General features: G+C 41.1%; 4 protein-coding genes across 6 annotated transcripts in view; 2 read left to right on the top strand and 2 right to left on the bottom strand.

Annotated features, from left to right (window-relative positions):
* kif16bb (kinesin family member 16Bb) overlaps positions 1 to 2,169 on the bottom strand; it is a 24,869-nt gene extending 22,700 nt beyond the window's left edge. The window contains exons 1-5 of the mRNA XM_032541725.1: positions 1,931 to 2,169; positions 1,796 to 1,859; positions 1,600 to 1,710; positions 1,379 to 1,495; positions 527 to 624 (exon numbers count right to left, since the gene is read on the bottom strand). Of these exons, the coding sequence (XP_032397616.1) occupies positions 527 to 624; positions 1,379 to 1,495; positions 1,600 to 1,710; positions 1,796 to 1,859; positions 1,931 to 1,977 (437 nt within the window). The 5' untranslated portion in view covers positions 1,978 to 2,169. The remainder of the gene's footprint in view (positions 1 to 526; positions 625 to 1,378; positions 1,496 to 1,599; positions 1,711 to 1,795; positions 1,860 to 1,930) is intronic.
* A 556-nt stretch (positions 2,170 to 2,725) lies between these two features.
* mad2l1bp (MAD2L1 binding protein) lies at positions 2,726 to 5,530 on the top strand. 2 transcript variants are annotated; one of them, XM_032542105.1, is made up of 3 exons: positions 2,726 to 3,213; positions 4,167 to 4,423; positions 4,513 to 5,530. In XM_032542105.1, exons 1-3 carry the CDS (start codon positions 2,766 to 2,768, stop codon positions 5,038 to 5,040), a joined length of 1,233 nt encoding a protein of 410 aa, XP_032397996.1. In that variant the 5' UTR covers positions 2,726 to 2,765; the 3' UTR covers positions 5,041 to 5,530. The 2 variants fall into 2 exon arrangements, with proteins under 2 accessions (XP_032397996.1, XP_032397995.1); XM_032542104.1 differs by having other exon boundaries at positions 2,726 to 3,219.
* ephx5 (epoxide hydrolase 5) lies at positions 5,402 to 8,818 on the bottom strand. 2 transcript variants are annotated; one of them, XM_032542102.1, is made up of 10 exons: positions 8,654 to 8,818; positions 8,482 to 8,557; positions 8,158 to 8,374; positions 7,869 to 8,049; positions 7,570 to 7,779; positions 7,349 to 7,478; positions 6,457 to 6,668; positions 6,192 to 6,300; positions 5,964 to 6,089; positions 5,402 to 5,853 (listed from the first exon to the last, which is right to left on the bottom strand). In XM_032542102.1, the coding sequence occupies exons 2-10, from the start codon at positions 8,502 to 8,504 to the stop codon at positions 5,652 to 5,654; spliced, it is 1,410 nt and encodes a 469-aa protein (XP_032397993.1). In that variant the 5' UTR covers positions 8,505 to 8,557; positions 8,654 to 8,818; the 3' UTR covers positions 5,402 to 5,651. The 2 variants fall into 2 exon arrangements, with proteins under 2 accessions (XP_032397993.1, XP_032397992.1); XM_032542101.1 differs by having other exon boundaries at positions 8,482 to 8,552; positions 8,654 to 8,783.
* Positions 8,819 to 9,544: 726 nt separating this feature from the next.
* On the top strand, positions 9,545 to 12,159 carry cst3 (cystatin C (amyloid angiopathy and cerebral hemorrhage)). Its single transcript, XM_032542110.1, has 3 exons — positions 9,545 to 9,837; positions 10,702 to 10,812; positions 11,941 to 12,159. The coding sequence occupies exons 1-3, from the start codon at positions 9,637 to 9,639 to the stop codon at positions 12,013 to 12,015; spliced, it is 387 nt and encodes a 128-aa protein (XP_032398001.1). The 5' UTR covers positions 9,545 to 9,636; the 3' UTR covers positions 12,016 to 12,159.
* Positions 12,160 to 12,593: the final 434 nt, after the last annotated feature.

The following is a 12,593-nucleotide window of genomic DNA, read 5'->3' as shown; positions in this document are numbered from 1 at the left end:
AAAAAGGACTGCATTACAGTTAGGTCATACAATTTTCTGAAGCTATGAGTGTTTTAGTTAGGTAAAATGAACACCTTTACCTACTTGACCATCTAAATTAATATTAAGACCTTACCACTGAACAACAACAACAACTAATTAACCTGAAAATGCATGCTTTGTCAAATAATTCTGACAGAACTGTTGCCCTATGTCACATCTTTTGGGAGGTCACCATAGAACAAAAAAAAAAAAGTTTAATGCTGACATAATGAAAAGCCATGTTTGGGATATTTTTAAAACACTGTTTTCTGGCCATTCACAATTGCATCAATGTTTGAAAGTTTTTTTAAGGTTTACTTAAATGATTTTTTGGGGGCTTTCCCAACAGAGACAGTGGATAGGCATGAAAGGGGAATGACACAGTAAAGGGCAGCAGGACTCAGACTTACTGGGTGAGCTAGAGACCGTCCCAATGTTTGAAAGCTTAACGATTGCTGTGCAGAAGATGATAAGAAGCATAACTTTATGTGTGATGGTCCCTTACCTGACCTCTGTACGGAATGACACGTCGTCGCTCTGGCCTCTCTGAGACATCTCGCAGAACAAGCCTTCACAGATCCGCGGGATTAAACCTTTATCTTCCTTACACATAAAAAAAAAAGGAAAAGAATGTTGCATTCAGAGCTCTTAATACAAAATTATAGTATTACTTTTAAAATGAAAAATGTATTTTACTCTTATGTTCTCTTAATGTGGGTGTCTATACTATGTCTTGACCACAACTCGGCACATCCAAAGGCTGCTTAACAACATACATAACAGCTAATCTGATTTTGAGTTGCTGAAGCATACAAGCAATTTCAATCTGCGCTGCATGCCCTCTTGTTTTAATTACAAAGTAACTCATAGTAAGCATTAAGAGCCATATATAATTATCTGGGATGTTGACAGCAGCTTTGCCAATGAACTTCAAAAGTCTCCTGGTAGACAAGCAGAAAGCTCACTAATGGGAGATTTCCATTGCTGTGCAAAGTGAGGAGAGAAAAGCTGTGGGTTGCTGCCCTCATCACATTTTCTGTTTAGTGGAGAGACACATGAAGATAAATGAACAGACTGATGAGGCTGCCATCAGTCTGTTTCTAATGTGGTGAGAAGTCAGTGCTCTGTGCACACTAGGTTAGCACTGCTGGAGTGCTCTGCAGTGTTCGCTCTACAGTGTTGGGAATATTGTGACACCCTGGGGGTGTCCCTGGAGATAAAAGGTCTACTTGGAAGTGAAAGTCTGGGACGCATGTTGGAACCACCCTACAGATATTTGTTGGATAGCATACTGCCAAGATAAATTAAAAATGGCACTATAACCTTAGTAAGACTAAGAAAGCTGAGAAGGCCTTACTGTGTGTCCCATCATGGTGTAAGATTTTCCTGAGCCGGTTTGGCCATAAGCAAACACACAGGCATTGAAACCCTCAAATGCAGATTTCAGGACCTCACACCCCAAGTCATGATAAATCTGAAGTAGCAAAGAAAGGGTAGGTTAAATTATCAGGTACCGGTTCTACACGACAAAACAAAAAATGTTGAAAGCTCAGGTAGTAAACAGAAGAACACAGATACCCTCTCCTGGGATATAAATGTGGGTCTTCCTCTGTCGGTTGAATCGTACGAGAAGTCATAAGAAAAGGTCTTTCTTCTGTCCTTCAGCTCATCCCCTCGAATATGGGAAGGCTACAATTTAAAACAAACAGCTCACTCTTAATAAAAACTCCATTAACCGCATCCATAGTGTATTTGTTATTTGGTGATAAAATACCTTGTCAATATATGTAGACTTCCCCTTCATTTGAATTATCACCTTCGATGATAACTGCTTTTCTCTGTTGAAAAGTGCACGTGAGTAGCGTAAGTGTTCATTCAGAGAGAAAATAAAAGGAGTCATTTTACCTACCTTTTGTTCAACGGACGGACTCGGACCGCTACTCGCAATGAAGCCATTTTTTAACCAAAAGCAGCCCGACCACTAACAAAAGAGCAGTCCCCTCAGCCTACTTCTGCTTCTTTGAAAGAGAAGTCTTCCGTTAAGGTATCCGCGTGAACATGCTGCGGATTTCACACCTAATTATCACACCTGTGGCCTGGGCGTGCTCACGTTCTCGATGCACTACACTAACTAGCCACTGGGATGTGTGGCAACTTTTTCTGTTTTGTTTTACTCATTATGAAGCTACAGCTTTTGTTATGCTGCTCTGGGTTTCTATGATTTAAATAACTGGATATATATCATATCCACTTACATATCAATCATACACATATATATAGAACGAGACTCAACCAAACTTAACAAACTTAATTCAACTTTACATGGTATTTTCAGTTTTTAACCCTGTATCACATTGAAATTCAGGTGGTGCCCAAATTAGGCCTACTGTGAACTTTTGCACATCCAGATTCATATTTTGCACATCCGGCAAAAACCGTACCGCCTTATAACATACTTGTCATAGTGTCTTTTACATATTTATTTATTCATTTATTTATGTTTTTTTTTAACTGTTGCAATAAGCCTACTTTGCTATATTGTTTATGTATTCCATTTTCATATGTTTATTTTATTCACCAATTGAACGCCTTTAACGCCCGCAATAATACACGCATTTTGATGTGGGCTAGGCTACTTATTAGCACGAACGAACCAATTTTATTGTCTGTGAAACGAACGCACGAGAATAAGGAAGGGGAACTTTTTTTTCGCATTTTTCCCATGCAACGTGAACACAGCGTTGATGTCGATCCACGTTTCCCATGATGCAGTGCGGAAAAGAGACCCGGCGGGGGGGACATTCAAAACTATGGCAGAAGACTCGAATACATTTAAACCAACATTAAACTCAAAAGGCACGGAAACTACGACCCTTATTGACACCGCAGATAATAAGATAACGCGGCGCCTGTCGTATTCGTCAGAAAAAGATGTTAGCACACTGGAGGAACCGAACATGACATGTAAAGTCCTAACGTTACAAAGTGTTCCCGACGACTCCAATTCATGCCGACCGTCTGCGGAAGTCGACGAACAACTCTCACCACAGGCCCTAAACGCGTGTTTAAAGACGACGAATGTAATGAAATTGAAAGAAGTCTCCTCTGAACATGTGCTAAGTTCAAAACAGCATTCTGTGAACAACGCGGACAAAGAAAACACCGATGTACCCTCGACAACCAGCACTCAAGGTTTAGGTAATAACCGGTTTGGCTAACGTTCACGTTCCCCATCTTTTCTAGCACTTTCTGAGCTCCAGCCCGGAGGATGACTGCAATTAAGATTAGTTGTCGCCGCATTGCATTTTCTTTTTGATAGTGAAAAACAAATCACCCGGGTTGTAGTTAAATTATTCCTTTTTATAACGGTAAGCTACATGTAGGCTAAGTTTATAGTTAATCTGTTGACACTATTTCCCAAAAATACTGCCTTTAACATGGCCATGATATTCTTATATAGGTTAGTACTGCACTCAAATCTAGTTTTGAGGTACTTTGAGTATTGATAAATTATACGATACATACTGTAGTTTTTTTCCCTCTTCTACATTGACTTAATGACAATAGTTTACCACTGAAACAATCATTCAATTAGCCTAAATGATTAGCCAACAATTTTGATGAAACGATTAATCGTTTTTAAAGCAAAAGCTTCAACCATTGTCTGACTCCAGTGTCTTAATTGTAAGGATTTATTGCATCTTTATGTTTGGTTTCGTGCGTACTTGTTTGTGTGTTATTGTTTTTTTTTGCTGTTGCTGCTATGCTGCTACTGTAACGACAGAATTTCTCCGTCGTGGGATGAATAAAGTATAATCTAATCTAATCTAATCTTATTATTATCATTATCAACTGAATATCTTGGCGTTTTGGAAAAAATGAAACATTTGAAGATGCTGTCTTGCAGTCTGGAAAACTGTAGTGGACAGTATTTACTATTCTTAATATCTAGTCACTTTATAGACACAGATTAGGCCTAAATTATCCAGCAGTATGTAGAGTAGATAAAATGAACTGAATGCTTAAGTGCAGGACCTTTTAATAATAATACTTGCTACTTATGCCTAAATAATAACTAGCTAAAATTGAGCTAGACAGGTCGGTTGCTCACCCTAATGACATTGTTGTGGTCCTTATTTGGACAGATAACACCCAAGAAGAGGACACTTCTGGTCAGAGAAGTAGTAAACCACATCGTAAGACAGAGGACAATTCTGAGGTGATGAAAAGAGCGCGGGACGAAGGCCGCGTGAACGTGGTTTTCCCTGGCACTGTAACTCAGGAAGGCTCCTGCCGCTTTGTCAGCGAGATCCTCAAGTGCATTCTCTATCAGAGGCAGCAACTACCCATGACGTATGACCAGCTGGTGTACTCCCAGAAGAAACAGCAAGCCTCCATGCAGGTGAATAGGAAACGTGTGTGTGTATGCTGTAAGTTTAATAAAGAAAGAAATGCTGTAGATTTGAGATGCTGAATATTTTTGCTTTTCAGGATAAAGACATAGTCGGTCGGAGGCCGGTGCAGTCTGCAGACATGGACTGGCGCAAGTGTCAACAGACCCTTCAGGAACTAGAGGAGGTGCTGCAGCAGCTGGAGGTGCTTTTTTCCCTTAGCAGGGTGCCCCGTGTGCTGCTGCTAATGGGTGGCTCCCTCATCCTCCCCAAAGAGCTGTATGAGATCAACATGGAGGCTCTGGTATTGGCCGGTGGAGATCAATGTCTACGGGTGTCCTCATGCTTAAGGCAACTCTTCCGCACTCTTTTTGTATCTGACCTTTTGTTTGACAGCAGACCTGTTCGCTTAATGCCCACCACAGTCTTGGCATTGGCGCACAGGGATTGCGGTGTAGGTTGGTTCCGACCTAAACTACAGTTTAAAGTGCCAACCCGTGTAAAGAACCAAATTATTGCTCTGTCTACTGACCCCAGCACCTGTGAGGAACAGAGGGCACAGGGGTCGGACTGGCAGGATTATGTGTGGTTTCAGGCGCCCATGACTATTAAGGGCATTGGCATCTGACCAAAAACATTGGGGAGCACATAGTCTGAGATTGGAGTTTGTATACTACAATTACATTTTAATGGTGGGTTAAGTGAATTTCAAACTTGAATGTGGAATTGAGCTGTCCATGTTTTAATGAATTATGAGTTTATTTTCTACTTGTGATTAAAAGTATGCCACTTTAAAAAAAAAAAAGTTGGTTTATTAACACAAGCAGTATGGTGTTTGATACCTTTTTGTTGTGTAGTCTTCTGAAATACTGAATGTGTTGTCTTGAGGCTTTATGGCATAAACTGTTTTGAGAACATTGTTTATATTTAAGAATGTTTTACATTACTAATTTTTAAGAACCTTAAACACGGAACAACACACGTAATACAGTGCAATATATTTTTAATGAGCATAACTTGAAAGATAATACATTGTATCGCTTTCTTTAATCCAATCTTTGGATACATTTGAGTGCCAGTATCTGTGTATATGTTTACATTTATCAAAACCTGAAAATGCATTTGACCGTGCTGTAATTTTAGAGGCAATCAAGCAGTGAGATGCATTGTAGTGTGAAAATCTGCATTTGTAATGACCAATCAAAATTAAACAGCAATAATAGTTGTGAGTGCAAGTGTTCAGATGTCCTCCACTTTTTTGACAAACTGGACAATGTCGTTGGCTAGCAGCTGGGGCTCCTCAAAGGCAGCAAAGTGACCACCTCGAGGCATGAAAGTGTAGGAGTAGATGTTTCGATATCGAATTTGCGCCCAGGCCTTAGGGCAGTGCATCAGCTCCCAAGGGAAGGCGGCAAGTCCAGTGGGCACAAATATCCCTGTCCTAAAACAAAAGAGGAAACTTAAGAGTTACAACATGATAGGATAATAAGGTGGTCAAATCTGTAACACACGTTGTCATAGTTTTGACAGTGTAAGCATTTGGCCACATACTTTGCATCCACTCTATTGTCAGGATTACTCTTAAAGTTCTCTTTGTAGAAGCGCATGGAGGAGACTATGGAGCCTGTAGTCCAGTAGATCATGACATTAGTCAGAAGGTCATCCAGGCTGAATTTCCTGTTCAGATGAAGACAGCAAAAACCACATACACCTTTGTTGAATCCATCATATCATGTTTGCCAAAAATAACAAAAAAGCAAAATTAAATTCCTGTTGTACCTCTCCAGCCCACCATCCACCAGACCTCTGTTCCTTAGATCAGTCCAGGAGGAGAACTTCTCCAGAAGGTAGGCCGCCAAGCCTACAGGAGAGTCATTCACTCCAAAACCTGTACGCCCAATTTAAGTATTAAGAGCTGAAATAATGGTACACTGAGATTACAAAATACTAAGAGCAGGTTGCTTGTTTTGTTTCATGTGGTGGGTCAATGACGGGACAAATGATAAGATCATCAGAACCTTTTTCTTGTTTTTTATATTCCCACCTGCAGTGTCTGGTTTAGTGGCTTGGATGTGCAGGTAGCCGCTTTCCCTCAGGATGTCCCAGACATTTTTCTCGAAGAAAGGGAACAACCTGCGAACATCTTCCCGACTGAAGCCCACCAGGAAGGGCAGATAACGACCAATCATGAGGGAAAACATCACTTTGAGCCCCTTTGTTGACATACACATGTTTAAGTGGAGACCTTTCACGCACCTGGAAAAGATTACAAAATAAATGTCAATTCTATCTACAGTTGTACTGTAGGTCTCACACAAGGGCATCACTTAGTCTTGAGATGTGGTGGGGACATGGGGGCTTAGATGAAATAAACGTTTTTGAATGTAATAGGGGCAGGGGTGTCGGACTGGGGGGGAAAAAAGGGGGATGAGTACCCAGGGCCCTCATGTGAGGAAGGCCTAAAAAGATGCTAGAATGAATAGCAGTGGATGTGGGGAGGGGCCCACAGAAAATGCCTTTCTACAGGGACCAGAATTTTGTGCTATGCCCCTGGATAGGGGGATCGGCATGATAGAGTAGATAATTACGGTGGGTTGGGAAAATGCATAATAGCAACCCAAAAGTGTTGGAACAAAAGCGACCATTTCAAAAAATGGCGGGGGCCTGTTCCCGGTGTAAATGACACTTATGGTCTTACAGCATTTTAATCTATATTAAGTGCCAATTTAGAGCTATAAATGCAGGTTTTATTGAATGCATTGCTCTAGCATCCCGGAATGTGTAGTGTCAGTAGTAGTGGTCATTTGCACAGCGCAAGCACTGTTTCACAATTTCAGAATGCTACAATGCTCCCTTTTTTCTTTTTCTTTTAAAGCGGGTGGTGGAAAACCAACTGCAGTGATTATTTGTGGCATGTAATGGTTCTGCCGTCTTATTGAGGCTTCATCTGTGCCATGTTGGTGGTGATGAGAGAGCCCCAGTCACCTCCCTGCAGGTAGAACTCGGAGAATCCTAAACGCTCCATCAGTGTCAGGAAAATTCGGGCAGCAGCGAGACTGTCGAATCCTGAAAAGATAACAGGAAGCACATCCGTAAACATCTGCTGCTCAAGCTGTAAAACACACACACATACATACGTGCCTTTAGAATGATCTACCTTGTTTATGAGGGGCTTCTGAGAAACCATAGCCAGGGATAGACGGGCATATGACCTCAAACAGGACACCATCCTGGTTCTCTGTGAGAAGTGGCAGAATCTTGTAGAACTCATAGAAGGAGCCGGGCCAGCCGTGAACGAGCATAAGTGGCAGAACCTTCTGATTCTCACGGTGTGGTGGTCGCACGTGGATGAAGTGCACATCCAATCCTGCATTAAAGCAAACGCATTGGTGTGAAAAGAAAATAAGTGTGTTGAGTGGCCAAATTTCTGTTGATTCATCTTGAGGCGGTGAGTACCTTCTATTTTAGTTTTGAAGTGTTGATACTTGTTGAGCACTGCCACTTGCTTTTTCCAGTCAAACTCGTGTCTCCAATAGGACACCACCTTCTTGAGATATGTGGAATTGAAGCCATACTGGAAGCAGCTATCTTCTAACGGATCAGTGTAGCGGGTTCTTTCAATGCGCTCATGAAGGTCCTGTCGAGTAAAAGCACTGTTGATTACTTTACAGAAACGTGTTGCTGTCTTATTATTGGTGCTTTAAATTTGGTAATGGGTGAGGAAAGTTTAACAGCTCAAAAGGACCTCAATCTCTTTATCTGAGGTTTGCACTTTAAAGGGATAGATTTTATCATCCTCTGACAGTGGCTTCTCTCCTGCTCCCCACCATCCTTCACCAAGAGGAATACTTTGGACTTGTCTTCTTCTGTGCACTATGTATGCCACCAGTATCCCCCCTGCTGCCACCGCTGAGCCTATTAGGAGCTGCCGTTGGACGGCATCCAAGCTACAGAAAGTCCCCCTGCAAAGTGAAAACCAATATTAAAGAACTAATTGATTGTGCAGCTCTGATATTAGGGTACAAATATATGTCGATAACATCTGAATATCAGTAGAAAGCCTACTTACTTAAAAACCTGAAGTCTCTGCATTGCGCAGTTCCAAAGGTGAGCGGCCGCACAGTTGTTTTAAGAGTCGCACTAGACTAGGACAAAGGTAAAAAATAAATCCTTTTCCGCTCCGCGCTAAAAGTTGTGTACACAGTAATGTCAAACTGCAACCACCGTGCACTCAGACATACCTTGTTTGCCTCCTGCTGCGCGTGCCAGACAGCGTAAGCGTTTCTGCAAACGAAAAAGGGGCAACTACGTGATTCATCGGTGTGCAACACGAACACACCCGCGATTGTTTGGCAACTCGAAAACCCCAATCCAAAATGCCAGATCTCGCGGGAGTTTAGCCATGAGCGAGACAGACACAGGTCTCAAACAAAGTTAATTTTCTCCCGATGTGTCCGTGTGAAAAATTCCATGTTGTTGTTAGATTGTTCTGGAGATATGTGGCTTATGACAAATGGGTCCAATATTTACTTTGGTGACTATGGCGCTCATAATTAGTGTTAACGTTCACTTTTCCCATTGGAATCAATACACGAGGACCAGGGTCACATGGACCTGCCTCAGGTCTCCTGAAGATGGCAATGAGATGGACAAAGATTTTTGGGGAAATTCCACATTCACAAGAAGAAATGGGCCAACTCCAAACCATGCAAGCTTTGAACACTTTTTTCAAGAACTGCACCAACACAATTGTGTTTGATAAAATGTGTCATGTAACGGTAATACATTTGACTTAATTTGTGTGTATAAATTATTTTGTGTATGTAGCCTACATACTGGCAATGTAACTATGTTCGTTGTTAATGTTAGTAATAATAATAAATAAATAAACAAATAAAAAATAATAAGTCTCCTAAAGAAGCGTGGCAGTGGCGGAGTTATTTCGAGTTGGGGCAGTTCTCGGTTATGAATTATGAACATTATAAGAAGTTATGAACCAACATGGACAACGATTCCCTTACTGTCTCTGACGTAGATGTTTGAGAACGTTCTCAACCGTTTCTGCCAAATCAGATAGGTGGGCTTGCAGAGCTAGTGATCTGATTGGATGCGAGATGTGCCACTCCCCGTCAACAAAAACAACCGTGACGTCGTTGTTTATATAAAAGGAAGACGACGTCGAGCTTTTGTTGTTTTCTAACATTAAATCCGGATTTACAGAAACATGATGTGGAAGGTCGTCTTGCCCGTTCTTGCGGCCGTTTTCGCCGTCGGGTCTGGAGGAATGGCGGGGGGGTTTACCGACGTAGATGTCAATAACGAAGGGGTCCGTAATGCCCTCAACTACGCCGTAGTCCAACACAACAGGCGCAGCAACGACATGTACCTCAGCCAAGTGGCAGAAGTGGTCAAGGCTGAGAGACAGGTCAGTGACGTTTCATTTGAATTTGTGTTGAACTTTATTTAACACACCTTGTTAAATCAACATGAGCCAGTTTACATGTATGCGTCGTGCTATATATCCCCCATTAACTGGAACGTTAACGTCACAGAGTAGCCAGGCCTTTTACGACCGTAAACGAGTTACCCATTTTGGAATTTCTACTCGTAAATTCACATTAAGTCATGCCTGTAAGCATAAGGTTAGCCATACGGTGATTTATATGCATATACCGTGTCGTGTTCGTGGATCTTAGCGGAAGTTACGTGATTGTGAAACCAACTGTCTAGCCCTTTTAAATAGGCTAAACCCTGTAATCCAATTAAATCCCATCCTGCCCCTTCAAGTTTGAACGGATGTTTTTCTTTCCTTCTTATACAACAATGCTCTCAGCACACATTTATTAAGAAGCACCTTCTGTTAATTTTTGCTTCAGATCAGTTTTTTGTAGTCATTTTACAACCCATAGCTGCATCAGATCATTTTGTGTGTGGACTTCATTGATATTTGACTAACGCGCCTTTTGAGTGACATGATCATTTCAAATTAGAATTTTAATAATAATATCACTATTTGGGGGGTTGTTTGAAAAAAAACCCAGACATGTCTTGTTGGCTTCTTCGCTGTCCAATGAGGAAGGACATGGCTCTACACCCTCCCCCTTTGGGCTCGTTTTCGGCCACAGATCAAAAGGTTTTATCATGTAAATGAGAAACTCTCCCAAAAATACAGGAATCAACATTCCATTATCTTAGCCTAGACACCGGGGGTTGGAAACAGAGGGATTGCTACAGTGCTCGACGTTTATCGAAATCTGTATTTCCATGACCCGCGCATTTCTTTTTGCAGGTGGTTTCTGGCATGAAGTACATCATAACTGTGAAGATGGCGAAGACCCCCTGCAGAAAAGGCAGTGAAGATGAAGTGTGTGACATCCACCAAGACACAGCAAAGGCTCAGGTAATGACTTTATTAAGAGGCTACAATCTCAGCTTCTGGAAGAAAAGGAAAAAAATCCAAATTTGATTTAGCTATTGGGAGTTATTATTAAATGTCACACAGAGAACATATACTTCTCTCTTCAACAGTAGACAGTAAAGTGTCACATTGTGAAACAAATATATACTTCCCTAATTTGAACAATAGAGCTTTGTTTGTTAAAGGAAGATGGAATTAGAATAAATACCGTACACATTCACACCCCTTATATTACTATATAATACTATGCTAATATACTCCTTGCAACTGTAACTCAGAATTTCCCTTCATCAATAGAGCGTTTCTGATTCTGACACACAGAGCAGCGTGAACTAGCTAGCAAAGCTGTTAAACCACAGTCATTTTTTACTAGATAACTAAATTGAACACCTAATTAAACATAGCCTATTTATAACAAACCATTTTTGAAATGATCAGGATCCTACAATAATTCTGATCATTGAACATGGGGAATGGGGGATGACATCTTTTACAATGCTTTAAAGGAGAATTCCAGTCGATTCCAACACGTAGCTCTGTTGTTTGGAAATGTGTTGTGCTGTCAGCAGAGAGAAAACTGAAAGCAGTCGGTGCTGCCTACACCGTGTTATCCCCCTGAGTTAGCACCCAACAGGCTTAAACGGGGCAAGTTTAACACATGGTTTTATCCTCTAAACATGCTCAAAATGTCCTCACCAGTGCCTAGCCATGTGCAGTTATTCCTTCCAAGTGAACACAGCGAATCTGCCTTTCTGTCACATCTACAGCAGTCCGTTTCACTGTGTTCACTCGGAAGGCATCACTGCACATGGCTAGGCACTGGTGATGACATTTTGAGCATGTTTAGAGGCTAAAAACAAGTTTAAAACTTGCCCTGTTTAAGCCTGTTGGGTGCTAACTCTAGCAGGAGCATAATACGGTGTTGGCAGAGCCGATTGTTTTCGTTTTTCTTGTTACTGACAGCAATCCAAATTTCCAAACAGAGACGCATTAAATGCAATTTGCTGTTTTGTTTTGTTTTTGAATAGATTGGATATATATATATATATATATATATATATATATATATATATATATATATAATGTGTGGAACTTTTTCTTCCTCCTCAGCGTTACCAGTGCACATTTACAGTGTGGAGCCGCCCTTGGCTCAGTGAAATCCAGATGCTGGATCAGACGTGCTAGAAAGAGAACCACGTGGGAAATCTTTAGTCTTAGCAATGTTTGCTCTGACCATACAGAGTCATAAGGATTTTCTGATTTTCTCTGCTACATTGAATAACTTTTGAAAGTCAGTGTGTTTCAGACTAACCTTTAGAGTAAAGCAATGTATAGATGTATTAACTTTGGGGCGCGCAGATAGCTCAGTTAGTAGAGCGGCCGTCCATATATGGAGGTTTACGCCGCGATGCCCTTTCCTGCATGTCATTCCCACCCCTCTCTCCCCTTTCATATCTTCAGCTGTCCTGTCAAAAAATAAATAAGGGCTGAAAAACTTTCTTAAGATGTATTAACTTTTAACAAAGCAACTTTGTGTAGTGGAGCACTAAACCAAGCAAATAACTTGTAAGTGTGGGAACCACACACTGTTTTAAAATGAAATGAAAATTAAAATAGCATGTGAACATAAATGACTGTGTCCATGTGGTAAATGCATATAGGTTTAATATTGTATTAGTGGGTACGGAGAGGTTTTTGTGTGTTTTTTCATCTGTCATCAGCTAACATTTGGCCAATAAGCGTATGAATGCTGTGACATGTAT

The sequence above is a fragment of the Etheostoma spectabile genome, chromosome 17 (genome assembly GCF_008692095.1).
Source record: "Etheostoma spectabile isolate EspeVRDwgs_2016 chromosome 17, UIUC_Espe_1.0, whole genome shotgun sequence".
Lineage (NCBI taxonomy): Eukaryota > Metazoa > Chordata > Actinopteri > Perciformes > Percidae > Etheostoma > Etheostoma spectabile.
This window is presented reverse-complemented; position numbering and strand designations above follow the sequence as displayed.

Coding starts and splice junctions, on each gene's coding strand:
- mad2l1bp (XM_032542104.1), top strand. CDS start 2,766: ATGTCGATCCACGTTTCCCATGATGCAGTGCGGAAAAGAGACCCGGCG. Junction 3,220..4,166: donor AACCAGCACTCAAGGTTTAG/GTAATAACCGGT, acceptor TTATTTGGACAG/ATAACACCCAAGAAGAGGAC. Junction 4,424..4,512: donor AACAGCAAGCCTCCATGCAG/GTGAATAGGAAA, acceptor TTTGCTTTTCAG/GATAAAGACATAGTCGGTCG.
- ephx5 (XM_032542102.1), bottom strand. CDS start 8,504: ATGCAGAGACTTCAGGTTTTTAA. Junction 7,780..7,868: donor CTTCAAAACTAAAATAGAAG/GTACTCACCGCC, acceptor GCTTTAATGCAG/GATTGGATGTGCACTTCATC. Junction 7,479..7,569: donor AGAAGCCCCTCATAAACAAG/GTAGATCATTCT, acceptor TTATCTTTTCAG/GATTCGACAGTCTCGCTGCT.
- cst3 (XM_032542110.1), top strand. CDS start 9,637: ATGATGTGGAAGGTCGTCTTGCCCGTTCTTGCGGCCGTTTTCGCCGTC. Junction 9,838..10,701: donor TGGTCAAGGCTGAGAGACAG/GTCAGTGACGTT, acceptor TTCTTTTTGCAG/GTGGTTTCTGGCATGAAGTA. Junction 10,813..11,940: donor AAGACACAGCAAAGGCTCAG/GTAATGACTTTA, acceptor CTTCCTCCTCAG/CGTTACCAGTGCACATTTAC.